The 21,318-nt window shown below is 41.7% G+C and overlaps 1 protein-coding gene across 2 annotated transcripts; it reads right to left on the bottom strand.

The window, feature by feature from the left end:
* Positions 1–1,436: 1,436 nt before the first annotated feature.
* LOC135088082 (ras-related protein Rab-5B) lies at positions 1,437–19,976 on the bottom strand. 2 transcript variants are annotated; one of them, XM_063982969.1, is made up of 6 exons: positions 19,764–19,976; positions 17,055–17,302; positions 15,511–15,583; positions 9,867–10,083; positions 4,338–4,453; positions 1,437–3,607 (listed from the first exon to the last, which is right to left on the bottom strand). In XM_063982969.1, the coding sequence occupies exons 2-5, from the start codon at positions 17,297–17,299 to the stop codon at positions 4,350–4,352; spliced, it is 639 nt and encodes a 212-aa protein (XP_063839039.1). In that variant the 5' UTR covers positions 17,300–17,302; positions 19,764–19,976; the 3' UTR covers positions 1,437–3,607; positions 4,338–4,349. The 2 variants fall into 2 exon arrangements, with proteins under 2 accessions (XP_063839039.1, XP_063839040.1); XM_063982970.1 differs by lacking the exon at positions 19,764–19,976 and adding an exon at positions 19,210–19,379.
* Positions 19,977–21,318: the final 1,342 nt, after the last annotated feature.

Here is a 21,318-nt window from a genome sequence, read left to right as displayed (position 1 = left end):
GTTTAATGATTCGTTCGTTCATTCATTTCAGCCGAATGACGTCCACAATGAACGGTCCTGATTATTCAGTTTATTTTAATAAGTAAGTCTATGAAGTAAAATTAATTCTTGACCACTTTGTTTACTTTTACTTATCCAAAATCCAAATCGAATCAAATAAGGTAAGGGGGTATTTGACTTGTGCTAAATCTTTTGAAATGGACTGATTTTCCTGGGGGATTGCTTAAGGTTTTTGCCTCTCAGAGACAAATTTTTAGGCAGAAAATTATAATGAATTCTGTTATTTGTTTTATCTACGCTAGTTTGTCGTACTATTAATTTTCAGGGGTGTCACGACGCAATTTGGCGACAAAAACTGAATCAGCTGATTACTCAATAATGGTACCTTTCCCAGACTTTCTGACACCACTATACTATTTATATGAGTATGTTAACATGGGCTGGTCTCGGCTCATATACCCATTTACCTAACACCCTGTATACTTACCACATATTCCAACATAAAAATGTTATAAACTCATTCTTCTTCGCTTCTAAACAATAATGGCCTAAAATACTTAGCGATCATGCTTCTATCCGCATGACCGTTTAAATAGTCAATACGTTATATTTACATTTCGCAGCAGTTTTATTATTTAGGTAATTGCCTGTCAGTGACAATCTGAAAGTGATTGGTTTTTAGTATTTCTATGACCGTAAAGTATTTTGTTGAGCGGGGTTCCGTAGGGAGCTTACATATTGCGGCTTTTTGCAACGATACAAACGCGCGTTTGACAGTTGGTGGAAGATTGTTGCGGCTTTTTGCAACGATACAAACGCGCGTTTGACAGTTGGTGGAAGATTGTTGCGGCTTTTTGCAACGATACAAACGCGCGTTTGACAGTTGGTGGAAGATTGTTGCGGCTTTTTGCAACGATACAAACGCGCGTTTGACAGTTGGTGGAAGATTGTTGCGGCTTTTTGCAACGATACAAACGCGCGTTTGACAGTTGGTGGAAGATTGTTGCGGCTTTTTGCAACGATACAAACGCGCGTTTGACAGTTGGTGGAAGATTGTTGCGGCTTTTTGCAACGATACAAACGCGCGTTTGACAGTTGGTGGAAGATTGTGTCGTTGCGTTTGTATGTATGAATTGCGACTGCATTGCGATTGTATCGCTGCTTTTGTAACAAGAGTGTGTAAAGGACTAAATGTAGATGTTTTGCGACTGTATCGAGACCGTTTGTATCGCCGCAAAAAGTAGCAATGTGTAAGGACCCTTAGTAGTAATAATAGAGTTAGAAGTGCCATAACCAAGTATGTACTTATCCCGAAGACAATTTCCCATGTTATATTCTTTATGTAATAAACTATTTATTATTACTTTTTTTTTGTTTTATATTTCAAGTATGTTAGAACTTAGAACTAAGATGTGTAGCAAATGAAACACTTGACATTCATTTACAATATTTTTTTATTCAATATAATAATCTTAATAAATCCAAAATATTTACACAATACAAAACATACAATATTACCTGCAGCGTCCCGCGGCGCCGCCCCCGGCTCGAGCCCGGGCAATGGAAAATGGACCTTACGTAATTATTGCTCAAGTATACAATTCAAGTGACGACGTTAACAGTAGATTTTCTAAGCGTACTACTATATTATTAAGAACTACGTAAATACTATTTTTCTCTGAGTAGACGCAACGCTGGGCATCGTGACTCGGTGTTGGTTTGAGAGGCGAAGTTCGACTTCGCCGGTAGCCGGGGGCGGCCGCTCGTTACATATTGCACCTTCTTGGTATGCAGCCGTTAAATAATACGATATAAAATAATTTCAATATTTACTTTCCAATAACGTTATACATATACTATCTATGTAAAAATTGTAATAGGCTCGCACACCAGAATACGGTATGAAATCGTGTTATCGTTTTCGGTAATGGACTTTACATTATTACATTTTTTCAAACTATCATTTCATAGTCTTTAAACCTACAAGTATCAACGGTTGTAAAAACGACGCGAGTTATTTACCGGGACGTCTGAACGCGCGCGATTCGGAGCGCTCGAGCGGAGGTGGTCACTTCCTAACTTCCGGATAAATAAACATTTCACTAAAGTATTACATACGTACTACAAAATCAGGGGACGCAAGCCATCACAAATGGAGTGCGAGTCACTCTCACTCCGGCCGCGAAATACTATTCACAAAATTTTTAAAAGCCATTCGTGAAGAACTTCGATAAAATCTAATCATTTCATTGAAAGTAAGAAACAACACTGAGAGTGACTCGCACCAGGCGAGCCGGTGGCTGAAGCGATCATGTACACTGACTGTCGAGCGTAAGGTCCGACACGCCGAACCGCAACTACTACAGCTTTACTTTATGTCCTATGTTCCATAGTTTGTAATGTACAGATTCCACAAGCCCAAATAATTAGTAAATTCCCTCGTACATGGAATGCGACGAATCATAAAAAACAGTGACGCGAGTCACAAGATCAACTGTGATACATTTCACTTAAAATATATAATTATACAGACAATATACATAATAGTAAGAACAATTTGTCCATCGAATAATTTTATTAGTGTTTAAAATAACTATAACGATCTAACTGAGATGTGTAAATCTAAATTTAAATAACTATATGCATATATTTTATTTTGAACTAAATAAGAAATGGGAGTCTGTTATACACGTTTCAATAAGTTGTAAATTAACAGCACGCGCGACGAGCGACAGGCTCGAGGTGGCTCGGGGTTTGTAGGCGATATTGAAGCGCATAAAACGGACGAACGATGAGATACAGGTGAGTAATTATTAGCCTAGGACCTTGTGGACAAAATGATTTGAAATCATGATGAGTGAAGCGAAGAATATGAGAGATGGGATGCGCCACGCTCGGCGCCGCCCGCCCGCACAATCTCATTGTGACGCCTGCCACCGACGCCGGGCCAGAATGTTCATTTCATAAAGGACGCCATCATTGTGACCAGAATTAAAGAGGAGCACGTCCAAACAACATTGACAAGTTCATTATTTTAATTTGGACTACGTATAGCGTGCGAGCGAGCGGCCGAGGCGTGGCCGCGCGACGATGAATGTAAATGCACCTTCACCACAATTTTTAACGTGAAGCTTCGGCTTCGTGCGGCGACGCCGCGCTCCGCTGGGCGCCCGAGAGTACTTAATTTTATAGCTTTTGTAATTTCAACGTCTATTTATCTACAAAACTGTCGAGTGTCAAACTCAAGGTGGCGATTCCGGGAGATTCGACGCAGAATTTGTCTCCTTCTTCCTCATTTCAAGCAGAAAGGAGGGATGGGATACGTGTCGTGCGCCCCAGAATCGACCCTCGCGCTTATTAGATCCCGACGGAGCCAGCGGAGCGCGGCGGCGCGCGGCAAGTCAACGAAATCGTTAAGTATCCCTTACACTACGGGCGCGTGCGACTTATAACATGATACAAACGAAATTAAATATATCTTTATTACATCTCGTTACATTACAAATAAGTGTTTAAATCTAGGTATCGTTTTATAATTAGCTTTGTTTATAACGCGAGCGGGCCGCGCCGCGCCCCCGCCTGCGCCCGAGCCGAGTAGCGGTTTTGTCTGCAATTCATAATAATTGTACACCTTTATTATTAAGCATTTAAACGGCCACAAAAGTTCAAAATTAAAGTATTCGTAGCTTAAATTATTTTCGTATTAAAATGAATCTAGGTCTCATAATAGTCATAATCCTAATCAAACTGTTGGTATTAAAATCCAGCCAGAGACGGTAGGGTTGTGTTTTTGTGAGCTAAACAAAATTGTTAAGCAGTGTGTGTGACGAAGACGGATCTGGTGGTACAAAACCCGCCGCAGGTTATCCTTCAGACAAACCTACGCGTGCAGATCGCGTCGGCGATGGCGATCACTACGCGTGCATATGCCAATGACAGGACGTGCGACCAATGACAGGACGTGCGACCAATGACAGGACGTGCGACCAATGACAGGACGCGCGACCAATGTCAGGACGCGCGACCAATGACAGGGCATGGTGCACGCCGGCTGCACGCGTAGGTTTGGTTGAAGCTTTATTTATTTCGTGGAAAACAAACAGCATATCGTTGCTGTCAGTTCAAATGGACGTATGTCATCCCAAATTTAAAAAATATACAGTTTTTTTGTGTCTCCTGAAAACCTACTGGTTTAACATACGTCCTTTTGAACTGACAGCGACGATATATGTAATAGTTAATAGATGAGGCAGTTAATATATAAAATATACCTGAAGCCATAGCAAGATATCAGAAGTAAATGAAGGTGTGATGAGCAGTGAGTCCTCAGTACAGACCTGGTGGTGGTATCACTTGCAGCAGGAGGAGGCCCGCGGGGTGTCCCCGTCGGCCAGGCGCCGCGCGCCCGCCGCGCCGCCGCCGCCGCCGCTCTCGCTCTTTGGTAACTTGTTCGCTGAATACACAAATACACGACACCCGTCAGATATAGCTTCAATAGCATACGTATAGCGCCCGCTGTAAAGCTTCAACCACACTAACGCGAGCAGATGTCAAAATATGATATAGTTAGCGCTACATGTTAGGGTTTGCCAGGTTTATCACAAAAAAAAAACAAATCTATCACTATCACATTTTGACAGATGACATGATAATTTTCGGGGTGCCATGTTAGCGCCGGTAGATAAAACGATATAGTGACGTAAAAATCGATATAACGCCGCGATAGCAGTTTATCACGGCGCGCATCTTAGCCCTGCAGATCGCCATCGCCGGCGAGATGATAGGCCAATGACAGGTCGCCCGACCCATGACAGTATAGTTCCAAAATACTGAACTGTCCTATCCATGACATTGACAGTGGGGCGCCACCGTCAATACCGGATCGCTGGTTCCGATTTTCGCCATGTTGGAAACCATATAGTTGAACGATGGTAGCGCCCCCCTGTCATTGAGTTTGGTGGGACAGTTCAGCGTGGGTCATCAATACACGCGACATAACTGTCATTGGCCTATGCTCGCGCCGGCGATGGCGTCCTGCACGCGTTGGTGTGGTTGAAGCCTAAGACTTTTGTTCTACTTGGGCCCTCTCCCCATGGATGTCGTAAAAGCCAGTTAAGGGAGAAATATGCGAACTTCAGGCTTCCCCAACTCATGGCAACGTGAAAAGAACAAATCGTGGAACAAAAGAAAAAACTTCCGTGGGAGAGCCATGCTTCGGCACGAATGGGCCGGCTCGACCGGAGTGATACCACGGCCTCACAGAAAACCGGCGTGAAGCAGCACTTGTGTTGTGTTTCGCCGAGTGAGTGAGGGTACCGGAGGCCCAACCCCCCCCCCCTCCCCACCTCCCAATGATAGCGCAGTTAAAAACTATTTTACCCCAGGAGGGTACCAGCTGCGTTAGCGTTGGAGAATCCCTCACTGGACATCCATGCTCAGGACACAACACACCTGAGCGTGGATGCCCAGGCCGCCCCTCGTACTCTGGGGAGGGCAAAACCGCGCTCAACACCTGGGGCAAGAGCAAATTTACCATGGCACCCCCTGCCACGCTGACCGTGGACTTTTGCAATATCAGGGGCTTACACTCTAACCTCAATGCTGTTCACCACCACCTTGAGACAGCAAAGCCGGCCTTGCTTTTCTTAACCGAGACTCAGATATCGTCTCCTGCGGACACATCTTATCTCTCCTACCCTGGGTATAAACTGGAACATGCCTTTGTGCCTAGGGCCGGGGTGTGCGTGTACGTAGGGGGCAATATCAGTTCTCGACGCCTCAGCCACCTCGAAAGCAGGGACCTCTCCATCCTATGGCTCCGCGTAGACAGCGATGACCACCCCCGCGTCTACGCCTGCCTCTATAGGTCCCATAGCGGTGATGCCGAAACTGACCGACTCATTGAGCACGTCCAAATGGCTGCAGAATCAGTGCAGCAGCAGATCCCCTCTGCAGAGATCGTGATACTTGGCGATTTCAACGCCCATCACACCGAATGGCTCGGATCGAGCAAAACCGATCATGCAGGGAGATCTGTTCACGACTTCGCCTTCGCATATGGCTTGACACAACTGGTTACTACGCCCACGCGAATCCCAGATGTAGAGAGCCACGAACCTTCACTGTTGGACCTTCTGCTGACTTCCCATCCGGATGGCTATCAGCTATCCGTTGGCGCCCCTCTGGGCTCCTCGGACCATTGCCTTATCCGGAGTACGGTGCCACTCACGTGCTCGCCGCGACCACGAGTTGCATGCAGTCGCCGCGTGTGGCACTACAGGTCAGCAGACTGGGATGAGATGCGGTCCTTCTTCGCATCTTACCCCTGGAGGCAGGTTTGCTTCACGCAGGATGATCCCAGCGTCGTTGCTGATCTTGTTGCTGATGTGGTGCTGCAGGGTATGGAACTCTTCATACCGTCTTCTGTTGTTCCCATTGGTGGCAAATCTCAGCCTTGGTTTAGTCAATCCTGCAAAAAGGTTTTACGCCGGAAGCAGGAATCCTACCAAGCCTGGGCAAATGCAGCGAGGCTACGGGATGAAAACACCAGCGCATTAAAAAAGGAGTTTAACTTTGCCTCTAGGTCTTTCAAAAGAGTCATTGCAAGGGCGAAGTCGGAGCACATTGGTAGAATTGGTGGGAAGCTAGAGCGTCTTCCTTCTGGAACTCGTGCGTTCTGGTCTCTTGCCAAAGCTATCCAAGGAAATTTCTGCACGCCATCATTTCCACCCCTGCACATGGGAAACGGTTCGTTGGCCCACGATGCAAAGGAGAAAGCCGATCTTCTGGGCAAACTCTTTGCGTCCAACTCGACACTGGATGACGGGGGACATGAGCCACCGATTATACCAAGGTGTGAGAGCTGTATGCCGGATATCCGGTTCCACCAAAGCTCAGTACGCCTGGCTCTATTTTCCCTGGATATCCATAAGTCGAGTGGGCCCGATGGAATCCCTCCTATCGTGCTGAGGACGTGCGCTCCAGAGTTAGCACCGGTTTTAACGCGCCTTTTTCGGCTCTCCTACCTCTCTGGCATAGTCCCGACCTCATGGAGGACAGCTTTGGTGCACCCGATCCCTAAAAAAGGTGACCGCTCAAATCCGTCCAACTATAGGCCGATAGCAATCACCTCCTTGTTCTCGAAGATAATGGAATCCATTATCAACAGCCAGCTCCTTCGGTACCTAGAGGCCCACCAGTTGCTAAGTGACCGACAGTACGGTTTCCGTGGAGGTCGCTCGGCTGGTGATCTTCTGGTCTACTTGACACATTGTTGGGCACAGGCGATCGAGACTAAGGGGGAAGCATTGGCGGTCAGTTTGGACATGGCGAAGGCCTTCGATCGGGTTTGGCACAAAGCGCTTCTTTCGAAGCTCCCTTCCTATGGGCTTCCCGAGAAATTATGCGGATGGGTCGCCAGCTTTTTAGCAGACAGAAGCATTAAGGTCGTTGTCGACAGCAAATGCTCAGACTCTATGTCTGTGAATGCTGGTGTCCCCCAAGGCTGTGTGCTATCGCCTACGCTCTTCCTTCTGCATATCAATGATATGCTGCAAATTAGCGGCATTCATTGCTATGCGGACGACAGCACGGTTGATGCCGCTTATACCGGCCGCGCAAATATCTCTCGGGAGAACGTCATTGAGAGCCGTAACAAACTTGTGTCCGAAATTGAAACCTCCTTGAAGGAGGTCTCAGACTGGGGTCGACGCAATTTGGTCCAATTTAACCCTACAAAGACACAAGTTTGCGCGTTCACCGCCAAAAAGTTGCCGTTTGTCGTATCCCGCTGTTTCGAGAGCACTCCCCTAACTGCCTCAGCCAATATCGGAATCCTTGGTGTCGACATATCGAGCGAAGTCCAGTTCCGTGGTCATTTAGAGGGTAAGGCTAAATTAGCCTCGAAGAAGCTTGGTGTGCTCAATAGATCGAGACGGTATTTCACTCCAGCCCATCGTCTGCAACTTTACAAGGCGCAGGTTCGGCCTCATATGGAATACTGTTCTCATCTTTGGGCAGGTGCGCCCCAGTACCAGCTTCTCCCTCTGGACCGCATTGAACGGAGAGCAGCTCGAATCGTTGACTGCCAGGACATTTCGGATCGGCTTGACCCCTTGGCGCTGCGTAGAGATGTATCCTCACTGTGCATCTTCTATCGCATGTATCACGGGGAGTGCTCCGAAGAATTATCCGGACTTATTCCTGCCGCCACTTTTCGCCACCGATCTACCCGACAGCACTTCCACCCCCATCACTTAGATGGTTGGCAGTCCACAACAGTACGTTTCTCTAGAAACTTCCTGCCCCGTACAACCAAACTGTGGAATGGACTGTCGTCTGCGGTGTTTCCGGACGGATACGACCTGCAAGCTTTCAAGAGGAGAGCGTATCTTTACCTTAAAGGCCGGCAACGCACCTGTAACGCCCCTGGGTCTGCGGGTGTCTATGGGCGACGGTAATCACTTACCATCAGGTGATCCGTCTGCTCGTTTGCCTCCTATCACATAAAAAAAAAAAAAAAAAAAATCCTGGTAGATTTAGAGAAGGGTCGCCGTCCTACAGTGGAGAATCAACGAAAAACGTCCATGTTGTCTTATATGTTTTGAAGTTAGTGTACCTTTTTCAATAAATAAACATTAACAACTACGTGGCATGCAACAGCAAGATTTGTGCGTGCGACGTTTTTTTCGGAAGGCGCGGAAGCGCCCGCACGCAACACCTGTCATGCTAATGTGCCCGCATACGGCACGTACCAATGAGAATACATCTTAAATTAATTTAAAGTTATAGTGCCAGAGAAAAAACTACGCCGGAATAATATCCCGGTGTCAACACGGCGTCAACATTATTCGTCTCTCTCCAGACATTACTTCCCCCTTAGTAATTGCTAGTGCCCGATTAGTTCATTCACATTGTTATTATCATGTTCATCATCTTATCAATTTATAAATCCTTCAGCACACAGATGTGTATTCAAGAGTGAATCATGACCCGTAATGGCGTGTGACTAAGAGGCAAATTACCTGACATACTCCACCATAATTCAATGAGATCTTAGTTCGTGTGAACGTTCATTGTGAATGCAATGTTGCCTTCACTGTGGTGTATGTAGTAAACTTCGCGAATCGTGATTTACTATTTAACACGTAAGGTGTTTTGCCACTTTTATTTTCTTGAAGGTCATTTTCACCGTGACCCTATGGTAAATATTACAGGGTGTTTATTGCTATGTAATGGTCTTGACCTGAATTTTGAGAGGATCGTCCTTGATTGTTTGGAATCAAAACTTACAACGGGAAACTAGAAATGTGATGAGCAAAAGCTATTGAACTGCAGAATTTTACCATCTTAGCGTATTTTATCTAGTTACAATCTCTTTCGGTCTAAGTGGTATTTAGTAGAGCAAAGGGAGGGCTTAAAACATTCAGTAAAGGTTGCTTCGGGGAGCTAAAATATCTCCATCATTGGATCGAAACGTCAGGAGCATATATTTAACTTGTGTAGGGAACCGGTAGGTGGACCAACCTCTTTTGATATTTTTGTCTATGTTTTAATACGTTTTTTACTCTTTTTGATACCTTTTGTTTTTAGTTTTGAAGGATGTTTTTTGATAGCCGTCTGGCCGTTTAACGCAGAAATACATTTTTATTTTAAACCGAATATCGCACACTTGGTGCAATAACGCCACAAGTGCAATAAATGTTTTTTCGTATTTCTGACGTTATTGCACCAAAATAACGTCACAAGTGTAATAAATGTTTTTTCGTATTTCTGACGTTATTGCACCAAGTGTGCTGATATATTTTCTTATTTCTGCACGCCCGAGCGGCTGTCCGCTACAACTTGGAAGTAGAGAAGCAACTCACCGATCGCTAGGAATATGTCGTTGACGTTCATGGCGGTCTTGGCACTGGTCTCCATGAACAGCAGCCCGTTCTCGTCGGCGTAGGCCTGCGCCTCCTCGAACTCCACCATCCGCTTGGCGGCCAGGTCGCTCTTGTTGCCCGCCAGCGCGATCACTATCGACGGCGACGCCTGTCTCTGCAGCTCTTTCACCCAGTTCTTAGCGCGACCGAATGTGTCCTGGGGATTGAGGAATTATAAAATTCATTTATTTTCTGCATATTGGCTTTTAGTCTAGGCCAGTCTTTCCCAAAGTGGGCGATAACGCCCCCTTCGTGGGCGCTGCAGGATTAAAGGGGGGCGGTAAGAGACCCAGAAAAAATATCGGGACGTGTTGTGTAGAGGCTTGGGAGGCGGCGACACTCGACTACAAATGAGGGCGCTAAAAAGAATTTATTCTCAAAGTGGGCAGTAGACAAAATAAGTTTGGGAACCGCTGGTCTAGGCGCAGACCACCAACTTTTAGTTGGCCGATAGTTGGGTCTGGCTGTTAATCAGTATAAGTGCGCACATTAAAATCGCACATCGATTTGGTATCGGCCGATTCTTATACAAATTAAAATCGGGTCGGTTAATCCAACTATCGGCCAACTAAAAATCAGTGGTCTGCACCTAGGCTTAAAAAGAGCTTTCCAGTTTTACTTTAACCCTACCACTGCTTCGGGACAATAAATGGGCAAATGCTGAAAAGAAGCAGCGTAAGAAACTCAGTCACTGTAAAAGTGTTAGGAGCATTGTTGTGTTTCGGAACTTGGAGGTAAGATAGCCAGTTCCTTAGTGATGATTCCGGGTGAAGCTCGCTTCCTACTTCGGCCTGATATCGCTCCGGACGTTGAGAAGAATCAGCTCAAGAAACCCAGTCACTTATGTAGATTCAAACCTCTAAACTAGCTTGCTAAAGAAATGATTCGCAAAAGATGACAAAAAGAGCGAGGATCGAATGAAGTTGGAGAAAGGTAAGTTACTACAAGTACCATGAAAAAATCGAATGCATGGCTGCAGTCCTATTTGCTAAGGACATATCCACAAAGTAAACATGCGATACGATTAATCGGTGGTAGTGAGTCTGCGGTGGACGCCCAACTTTAAAGGATTTGTTCGATTTAGGTGGCATATTTTGAAGACCAAAATTATGCAATAGCTTCTTATCAAATTGATAAACGAATAATATCTAAAAGATAATAATTTAAGTTTAGTATCAAATTCAATTAAAGAACTGTGTTTAACGTGCTATGTGTAAGTAAATTTATTTACGAGGTATTCGGTACGCGTCAATAAATTAGTGTCTTATCACCGTCTGATGGACGTATGTCCAGAGATACTAGTCCGACCCGTATTTTTAACGTTCTATTTTTAGTGCAGTTAGTGAATGAACCGCGCTAGTTCATTGACTAGTGCATGCCGATAGCTGCTATCTCTGTCGCCGCCTCCAGCTGCCCGGTGCCCTTGACTGGGAAGACTTACGCGTGCCCGTAATACGTTTGTCGATACTGGCCACACCGAAATGTCGGTAAACATTACACGCGAACCGTGATTTAGTGACGCTAGAGTCTACAGTCGTATGGCATCGAATTTAAACAGATTCCAAAAAAAATTGCTATTTTTCTATAACGCTAATTTTATGAACGCTGACCATGACATTTTTATCCATACAAGTCTTAACTAAGTGCTCTAGCATCCTGTTTTACTATACTGGATTTACCTGGGGCGGAATTTATCTAAGTATACGCCACTATGATTTATGATAGACTAGCTTTTGCCCGCGGCTTCACCCGCGTGAAATTTAGTTTGTCACAGATCGTCATAAATTATAGCCTATACGTTATTCTGGGTTATAAACAATAATACTGTAAAGTTTCATCAAAATCCGTTCAGTAGTTTTTGCGTGAAAGAGTAACAAACATCTATACATCCCGACATCCAGACATCCAAACTTTCGCATTTATAACTTGAAGTAGCTAGGTACTGGTACATGTACCGGCTTAGTAATAGAAATTGGAGTAATATCCGGCGTCTCGCGGCTTCGGCCCATCTACATATTACATCGGCCACACGCTTAAAAGGAAATGATCGAAGACTACATCTATTGGTAGTTAGATAGGGCCCTGTAGGACGAATATAAAATGAAAGAGGACAGTGCTAGTCTGCTGCGATAGCGAATATTACCACAGAATAATAATAAGTACTACGTACAGAACTTTTACTTCGCGAAGGTATTTAAAAAAAATATGCTCAATGTCATTAACAATATGGTGTAATTTAGCCTGTCTCAAGAGTCAAGCACCATTTTGCTGACAAATGTCAGTGATCGGCACTGAGCCGAAGCTATAGGGCTGACTTCGGTAAAATGATGTGACGTGAGGTGCCAAACTGCGGAAAATGGCGGAGGAAATACATGATTTAGCATGAAATATCATGAATAATATTAACTACTTATTTACCTCTCAGTGTCTTGAGGCAACTTAAAAAAGTACATTCTGTGTTTTTATTATTATTTAGGCAGTTAAATACTGCACAGTATTTAGTACACCATTTTCTTTATTTTCTTCCATCATACACAAGATTACGCGTGCGTGAGTCAATGTTCGCTCGTATGTGAGGCCTTGTAAAATAGTATCCTGTAGGTGGGCCATCGTGCGTGTTTTGTTTTGGATGTAAACTCGCGGAGATGAACAGGCCTGATATTACTAAAAATAATGTGAAACTCGTTAGTTCGCAACCATAAAAAGAGCATTAAACTTAAATTCAAATTCAATAATTTATTTGCTAGAATACATATTATTATCATATGCTCGTTTTACAGTGTTTTAAATAAAGCTTATGATAAATTTAACTTTTCATGTGCTAGTTGTTACCGGAAATGTGTATAATCCGGCATTCTATACAATACCTAGGCAATGCTATAGTGCCTAAATTTCGTTAGCAGTGCAATTAGTCGGGCAAAAATCACTTGAGATTGCGTAACGTTTGATACAAAACCAAAAGCAATTCCGCAAGAGTCTATTAATTGTGCTATTAGTCATTGCTCAATCCAAACATTGCAGGCGACCTTGACCCTAGCCGGGAGAAGTAGCAAAACAACAACATAGCATACTTCATCTATACTAATATTATAACGAGGTAAAGTTTGTGTAGCGGCCTGCGTCCAGCGCTTCCCTGCTACCTTTACGATGTCGTCGGTCCACCTCACCACAATCGATCAACATGGAAAGCATTGGGGGAAGCCTATGTTCAGCAGTGGACGTCCTATGGCTGAAATGATGATGATGATGAAAGTTTGTGTGTTTGTATATTTGTTAAATTGTAAGGGGTAACCTCGGGATCTACTGAACCGATTAAAAATTCTTTGACCAATAGAAAGCCACATTATTGCTAAGTGTCATAGGTTATAAAAAGCCGCGGGCGGAAAGCTAGTAAACGATAAAATCGTTCTATATGTCCGGTTTGCATTACAATACTTTTACTTATTAGATTCTGTTCAAAGATCCTACCATAAATTTATTAAAGCGAAAGTTTGTGAGGATGTTTGTTACTTTTTTTACGCAAAGTTTACTGAACGGATATTGATGAACATTACAGTAGGTATTATTGGTTACACATCAGAATAATATAGAGGCGATGGATAAATTATAACGATATGTGACATACTAAATTTACGCGGGCAGAAGTTAGTAAATTATAGTTTTCTATTGTCTGTTCGAAGGTTGTGCTAACTAATAATTAACTAATGATTTTACGCCTATTCAAACGCGCTGTTGTACATTAGTGTTCATTAAAATGACAAATACAGATCAAACGCCATTTATCGTTATCAGATAAGAAGCAGACAGTATCTAAGCTGAGGAGCGTGTGTGTGATAAGAACACAATTTCTTTCTTATATTAATAAGACAATAATTATTGTTTTAAGAACATGGATGTGGAATTCGCACATTGTTTCAAGATAATATAATTAACAGTTTTCCACTCAAAGTTAAGGTTTCACAAGAAATACTCGAGCACGTTTGTCCCATGGTAAAGTGACGATATGAAGCGTTGTTCTCGGTCAAGTCAATTTGGAATATACGTTACGTTTTTTAAACTTGCACCTCGGCTAATATGTAATAATTAAATTACATATTAGCTTGTTCGTGTCGCTGGATGATATCACAAGCGTAGATGGAGGAACCAAGAGTATTATATACGCTAATATTATAAAGAGGAAAGATTGGATTTGTATTGAATAATCTCCGAAACTACAAGAGTCGAGCTAGACCCATTTGAAAAATTCCTTCACCATTATAATCCTACATTACTTATGATGAACATAGGCAATACGTAGTTCGCCGAATCAGCTAGTAACTAAATAAGAGTAAGATAAAGATATTTTTATTTACCAGATCACGTGTGACAATATTGCAATACAGAAATATATTTTTGGTGTTAGTAGGTTTTGTTAGTATCAACATGTCTTACCGATATTCGGCGTGGGAGATATCGGGCTCAATAAGCCACCTAAACACTATAGGTGCGTTTGTTTGTTACTGACACAGATAGCTAACATTGACCTCGCTTATTTCAGAAGCAGCTATGCAAATAATCACGTTCACAAGTATTCAGTACATTTTTCAGCTAATCTCATGCCATTGGCCAACAATGGCTCTAAACGGCAACAAATACGCCCGACCTTTTGTTATTAGTAGCCTATTTACAGAGACGAACTCGAGTACTGCGCCTAAAGTTATATATTAGCACCTAAAAGATTTAAATATTTTCAATTAGAGAAGCTATAACGGATCTTTATATTGTCCTACCCACAGATTTAATAGTCCATACAGCGTATATTAAGTCATACATATTCGAAAATAGAAACTTAATAAGTCCGAGTCCGCCCCAGTCCAAGCACTGCCCAAACCGCCGCATTCTTGCACAATCTCCTTTTTTATTTGCATGTACACTTCTTCTTAGGTAGTTAGTGACATGTTTAGTGTTAAATTGTATTTATTTTTATTGGCTTTCGATTACCAATTTACCAAATTTTTAATACCGGCAATAAGTTGGGCCGCCTGCTCAACCGTAAAATTGTTTTAAATAGAAAGAACTTGTTTGAAGAAAAATAATGCATATCCAGGAAATATAATAGACCATAGGGACGTGTACGGCTGTCAACAACATTATAGTACTTTTTAATTGCTATTTTTTGCGAACGTGCTCACGTGGTGAAACGCGAAGGCTGCCAATGACAATGAGATGCGACATCGACAAACTTTTCCTTATCCACTTTGTTATTGAGTTCCACTGATTAATAATGTACATAGCTACGCATAAGTAAGGCACGCTACTGTTGCCTGTGCAAGAAGTTACGGTTTTATTGTTCTTATTTATTTGTATTATTATGGCTGGGTTACACCATATTACTTTAACATTGACAAACGTCAAAAATCTGTCAAACTCCGTACAAAAAACACCCGTTATCGTTTATGTTACGGTCAAAAGGTGAAGGTGGTGCAACTTAGCCTATGTGTCAGTCAGGACGGTAGTTCCCCGAAATTCCTAGTCTATCAGATAATTCTAAGAATGTTTAACGGCACATTTCTAGTAGTGTGGTGTTGTGTAAGTGAATCATTACCTGATTAGTGATGTCGTAGACGACGATAGCTGCCTGCGCGCCTCTGTAGTACATTGGCGCTAAGCTGTGATACCTGCAACGGAGAGACACGTCTTAAGCCTCACTTAAGGATTAAATCACTAAAACTATGCAAAATTTTCTTTGGAAATCTCATCATCATCATCATCTCAGCCATAGGACGTCCACTGCTGAACATAGACCTCCCCCAATGCTTTCCATGTTGCCCGGTTGGTAGCGGCCTGCATCCAGCGCCTTCTTGCTACCTTTATGATGTCGTCGGTCCATCTTGTAGGGTGGACGTCCCACGCTGCGTTTTCCGGTATCTTTGGAAATCTATTATTTTATTTAAATTCGCAATAGTCGGACTCAAGTTTTAGAAAACACTAGAAACAACAATAAAGTAATGAATAAATGGAAGACAAGAAACATGCGACGTTCTGAACACGGGATTAAGATTCTTAGTTGGTTTTCTATCCTACATTGTAGACATGAGATTTAAAATTATAACATTATTCATGGTCAAGTGACAGCTGGTGCATTCGAGTCGTTTATTCATTAAGCATTAGAAAAACAATGAATTCATCTCCATGAGGCGGTGGAACCATATTATTATCTCCAGACTCCAATTGCAATAATGTTGGACAACCTGCCTTTCAGACAATAATTAATGTCCTAATTTGTACTTCCACAAAAGAGGTTACATGTTTTGCCAAAACGGAATTTTAATGACACACAAATACCCGAAATCTGGTGATAAGAATTGGAATTGAAACACACATGAGTTGTGTACCAATAAAATGTAATAATGATAACACTGATAGTGGCCACTCACTGTTAATTCAATATTATAATTGTTTGAGACAGACAGGTCATGCTTTTTTATCTAAATATCTAATAGTATAGAGACAATTTATAAATTCAAATTACCTGTATATTGAATGACTTTCAAGTATCATTCAATTTGTATTTGTCATACATGTATTTATAAGGCTATTTGTTTATTGGGCTTACAAAATAGAATGGCAATAAGCACGAAGAAAAATAATAAATAGACATTATCCTCAAACAGATTCCCTTTATCATATGACCCAGTCATTGGAATGAGCTGACATATTTTTTGTTTTTTATGACCTAACTAAACATTGTGTACAGTCAACTTTTGGCCTCTGATACCAGACATATCTAAGCTTAATATACATAGATTGTGTATCATTTATGGTTATGCAATAAAAATGTTAAGTAGTCAGTTTCAAATAGTTTGTGGACACCCTTAGATTAATGGTGACACCCTAATAGCCGAAAAGTTCGCAACATGTCTTTGTTATGATTCAACCACACCAACGATCATAGGCCAAAGCCAATGACAGGTCGCGTGAACTGTCATGGGTCGCGCGACCTGTCATTGGCCTATGATCGCGCCAGCGATGGCGATCTGTAGGCGTTGGTGTGGTTGAAGCTTTACAATAGGAATATGGTTGTTGCAAATTTTTGGCTATGAAGGTCACTAACTATTTGACGCTGATACATTAAATCGTGTTCCATACCTCTCTTGTCCCGCCGTGTCCCATATCTCGAACTTGACGGTGGTGTCATCGAGGCACACGGTCTGCGTGAGGAAGGCGGCGCCGATCGTGCTCTCCTGGTACTCGTGAAACTGGCCCTTGACGAAGCGCAGCACCAGCGACGACTTGCCCACGGCCGACTCGCCCAGCAGTACCAGCTTGAACTGGCACACCTTGGTCTGCGGCGCGCCGTTCGGACGCTGCGCCCCGCTTCTGTTTGTCGCCATCGCCTGTGCACAATACTTTGTTAAGACAATATTTATCATCAACTAGCGGCCGCCCGCGACTTCGTACGCGTGGATCCTGTTTTACCCCCTTTTCCCGAATTTTCTTTGCTATAAACCTCACGGAGCCCGAGACCTTTCCAACGAATGCAAAACCGTGGAAATCGGTTCGTGCGTTCTGGAGTTATAGCGTCAGGGAGGAAAACCCGACTTATTTTTATATCATCAATAAACTTTTTTATCCGTTACGCGGCCTCCGCAAGCGCTGGACGCAGGGCGCTACCAATCGATCAACATGGAAAGCATTGGGGGAGGCCTATGTTCAGCAGTGGACGTCCTATGGCTGAAATGATGATGATGAACTTTTTTTAAGGCACGCGCTTTTAGCTTTAAGAGCTTTTCCAGCTTCACCGGGCAGAGTGGCGAGTACAGAAGGTACTCTAGCCGTTTGGCGATCGTCGGTGCGCGTGCCGACGTGGCCGAGTGTGGGCTTCATTCTAATGGTAAGTTCAGATGGTCAATGTTTTAGCCCAGGCCCAGACCATCAACTTTTAGTTGGCCGATAGTTGGGCACGATTTTAATTTGTATGAAGAATCGGCCGACAAAAAATCGGTGGTCTGCGCCTAGGCTTACTTGAATATGTATGTAATTTAGAATCTAAACCTAAGGGCTTCTAGTCACGTGTGAATGGGCGTCTTCTGGGCAGGCACCATTTACCGTTAATCGCATTTGCACATAAAAGGCTCTAGGGCCTACAGCCTTGAACTTGTTTACTTTGGAGAATCCAGTCTAGACTAGGTCTAGTCAAAGCAAACTAGTGAAGGGAAGTCATTAGGGCGAAATTTGTCAAAAGCACAGGGTTGTACAATTAGTATTGATGAATGATGACTGCTTGTTGGACTGATGACCTCGAAAAGGTAAACAAAGAAGTTGGTCATCCCCAAAAGTGGATTGATAACATTAATTTACATACACAAAGACCTAGTAGATAAGTGATTTTTTATTTTTGTCAAAATAGTACAAGAATGCTATTAATATCATCTGTTAATTAAACCTAAAATATTAATGTAACTTAATTGTGAGATTAAGGTAAAGCTAATGTCTGGACAGGGCAATAAGTATTATTTATTCTGCTGGACTGTTTTCTTGGTTGTATCTCTTAGGTACATCAGGACAGGAATTAAAAAGTTAGTAATTAAAATAATTTATAGTCCTAAAAACCTAATGAAAACAAATGGTGAAGCACAATGACCATTATTGTTTTTATATGTAGTTGTCACCATCAATCACCAGTGTAAGCATAACAAATACGGCAATAACCTAACACTGCAATTCTTTTGTAAATATGTTTATCTCTCTACAGCTCTGAGACATTCAACTTCAGGATTTAATGGACTGATAACAGTAAGTAGTACAAAGTTCTGATAAAAATGAGACTACATTTTATTGTTAGGTACAACACATGGATCATTTTTACAAACATTAACTATATCTACCAAAAATCATAAATAAAACAAGTACCATTCAACTGCATGTAAAAAGACATTTTTCAATGCCATGATTTCAAAATCTTTTTCTATTCAAGCAAAATATCATCTATCTGCACAAATATAAATGTGAATCAATAAAATATTGTCATTATGACCACAATTCCACTCAAAATTTCGTTATGAATATGAATTCAGAGTATTATATATTGCAAGCACATTTCTGTGGTTTTGTTTAGTTATTGCGAAATAAATTCATTGTTGTAGATAAATAATGTAAATATAATAAGTTGGTTACATACATTTTCACTATCTATTTCGTTATCATTACAAAAAGAACCTTCATTCAATTAGAAACAATGAAAAATTCACTAAATCTGATAAGTAGTTTACAGTAAATGATAAAAATAAATCAAGGAACGTACAATCAGATTCTCCAACCGCCAGTGACACAAAAACACAGTTTGACACCATTTACATAGAATAATAAGGAAGTGATGTTACACTTCATGAACTTCTCACAAACTGGAAGTGGTGAGCACTTGCCAGAGCTCGAGCTCGCGACTGAGCGCGAACGGTAAACAACGACGTTATCTTCGCCTCGACAGCGCTCATCACAAAGAAACAAAAGGTGTAACAACCGCACTATCTGATATTATTTCGCGCAGTTCGCAAAACCTACATATTACATTTATCGGCCAAACATCAAATTGTGCCTGTTGTGATGATGACTAACCACGTCTGCCCCTATCAGACGGTTTCCTTCACATCTGACCACTTAAAATTGACCATTTACGCCCTCATCCAAATCAGCTGGAGGTCATAAAATCACTCAAAATAACCACTCTCAGTACCAATTACATTTCGAATTTTAAGAATTTATTCAGATCAGCTTCAACACTATTAATTAAGCTTCAGTGTATACAATATTCAATAAAATGACGCATTTACTAGATTATAGTCGACATGAAAGACGTACCCTCCCTGTTATTATATCGCCGTTATGCACTTTTCCTTGGGCGATAAATCCTTATAACGTCGCCGTGATGCCGAAAATTTCATTAATCACACACTGCTATGAATAAACATAAAATCTGAACGATAAATCTTCAAAATCTAGCACAAAAATGCAAAATTACCACGAACAAACATGGAAGCGAGAGAGCGAGCGAGACGTTTCACAAAAATTGTCTATGGAAGAGCATACGTCACATAAGAAAAAAGTTAGTAAGTTTATGGCAAACAAAAAAAAAATACACTTACTTAAGGTTGGCGCGTATCTTGTGCATGCTAGTAATAACTTGTTTGAATAATTTTATTTATCTCAAAACACTTGAATAATTTTAAGCTTCACGTTGTACCTCGGAGGAATAGGTCGCTCAAGGCAAGGAGAGTTGAGGCTTGCTTGAGGCCATCAACAACCAAACAAAGATTTTAACAATGATAAAAGCGTGGTAGCCATAACATAAGTGGTGCTAGTGGTGGGCCCCGATTGCGCTTAAAGCTAAAAGTTATCAACTGCAAGTCTGCAACGCTCTGGATGACGAACGAAAATCGGTTATGGCAGTAATGTAGTACGCGTCAACCTTAAAAAAGTGTCTTGCTTTGTCTAAGTTCTCTGTGGCCATTAATGTCAACAATTTTGTTGCTTCGTTCTTGCCAGGGTGTGGAAACTTCCATACAACGGTCATCGAAGTGAAACTTGCTTCCAAACAGCGACATCGGTGAATAAATTCAAATACTTTTTAACTACCCTAAAACGCTCTAGATGTCGCTGCTCCTGTTTCCTTCATATTTTCATTTTTTTCTTAATTAAAATATATTTGAGAATATTGTTAATTACAATGTGAAAACTTTTTTTAAATGAAATTAATTTGTTTTAATTTAAAACTGAACATTGACATTTTTGTTATAATTTACATAATAGAGTAGTAGAAATTACTATTTAACATATGGCAACATTGTTTTTCCTCCAAAATGGCCGGTGTTGTTTTTGTTATGTTAAATGCATTCTTGTTTTCTTAGCCATCATTTAAGTTTTCTGTGGCCCTATTAAAGTATTGAAGAGTCGTCGAGTCAAATTCAAGTTCATTCCTTCGTACCTGCTGCTGTTCTGGTTCATCGGAGTTTTGTTCGTTCCTTCGTGAATCGCGAAGAAACTTTCTGTTATGTTCACAAGTGATCTGAATTTTCTCAATGTGCAAATGCTTTTTTAGTGTTGTTGAAAACTTTGCGAAAAGACGCTTTTGGTGTATAATATTATGTGTGTTCATAAATAAAGTAAAATTATTAAATTCAAGTTTTTGTTTACTTATTTGCATTTCCATGTGCAATGTAGAATTTTTCCAAATCCATTGTTTTGAAAATAATACAATACGTACACCATAAAGATAAATATTTTCAAAATAATGGATTTGAAAAAATTCTACATTGTACATCATAAAAACAATAATTCTTTGAAGGTTATGAGGGCCTATGTTTGCGTGAACTGTGTGTATGTGTGCGTGGACTTTATGTATGTATGTGTGCGTGTA

The sequence above is a fragment of the Ostrinia nubilalis genome, chromosome 3 (genome assembly GCF_963855985.1).
Source record: "Ostrinia nubilalis chromosome 3, ilOstNubi1.1, whole genome shotgun sequence".
In the NCBI taxonomy this organism is placed as follows: Eukaryota; Metazoa; Arthropoda; class Insecta; order Lepidoptera; family Crambidae; genus Ostrinia; species Ostrinia nubilalis.
Note: the sequence above shows the minus strand (reverse complement) of the source record. Positions and strands in the feature narration are given on the sequence as shown.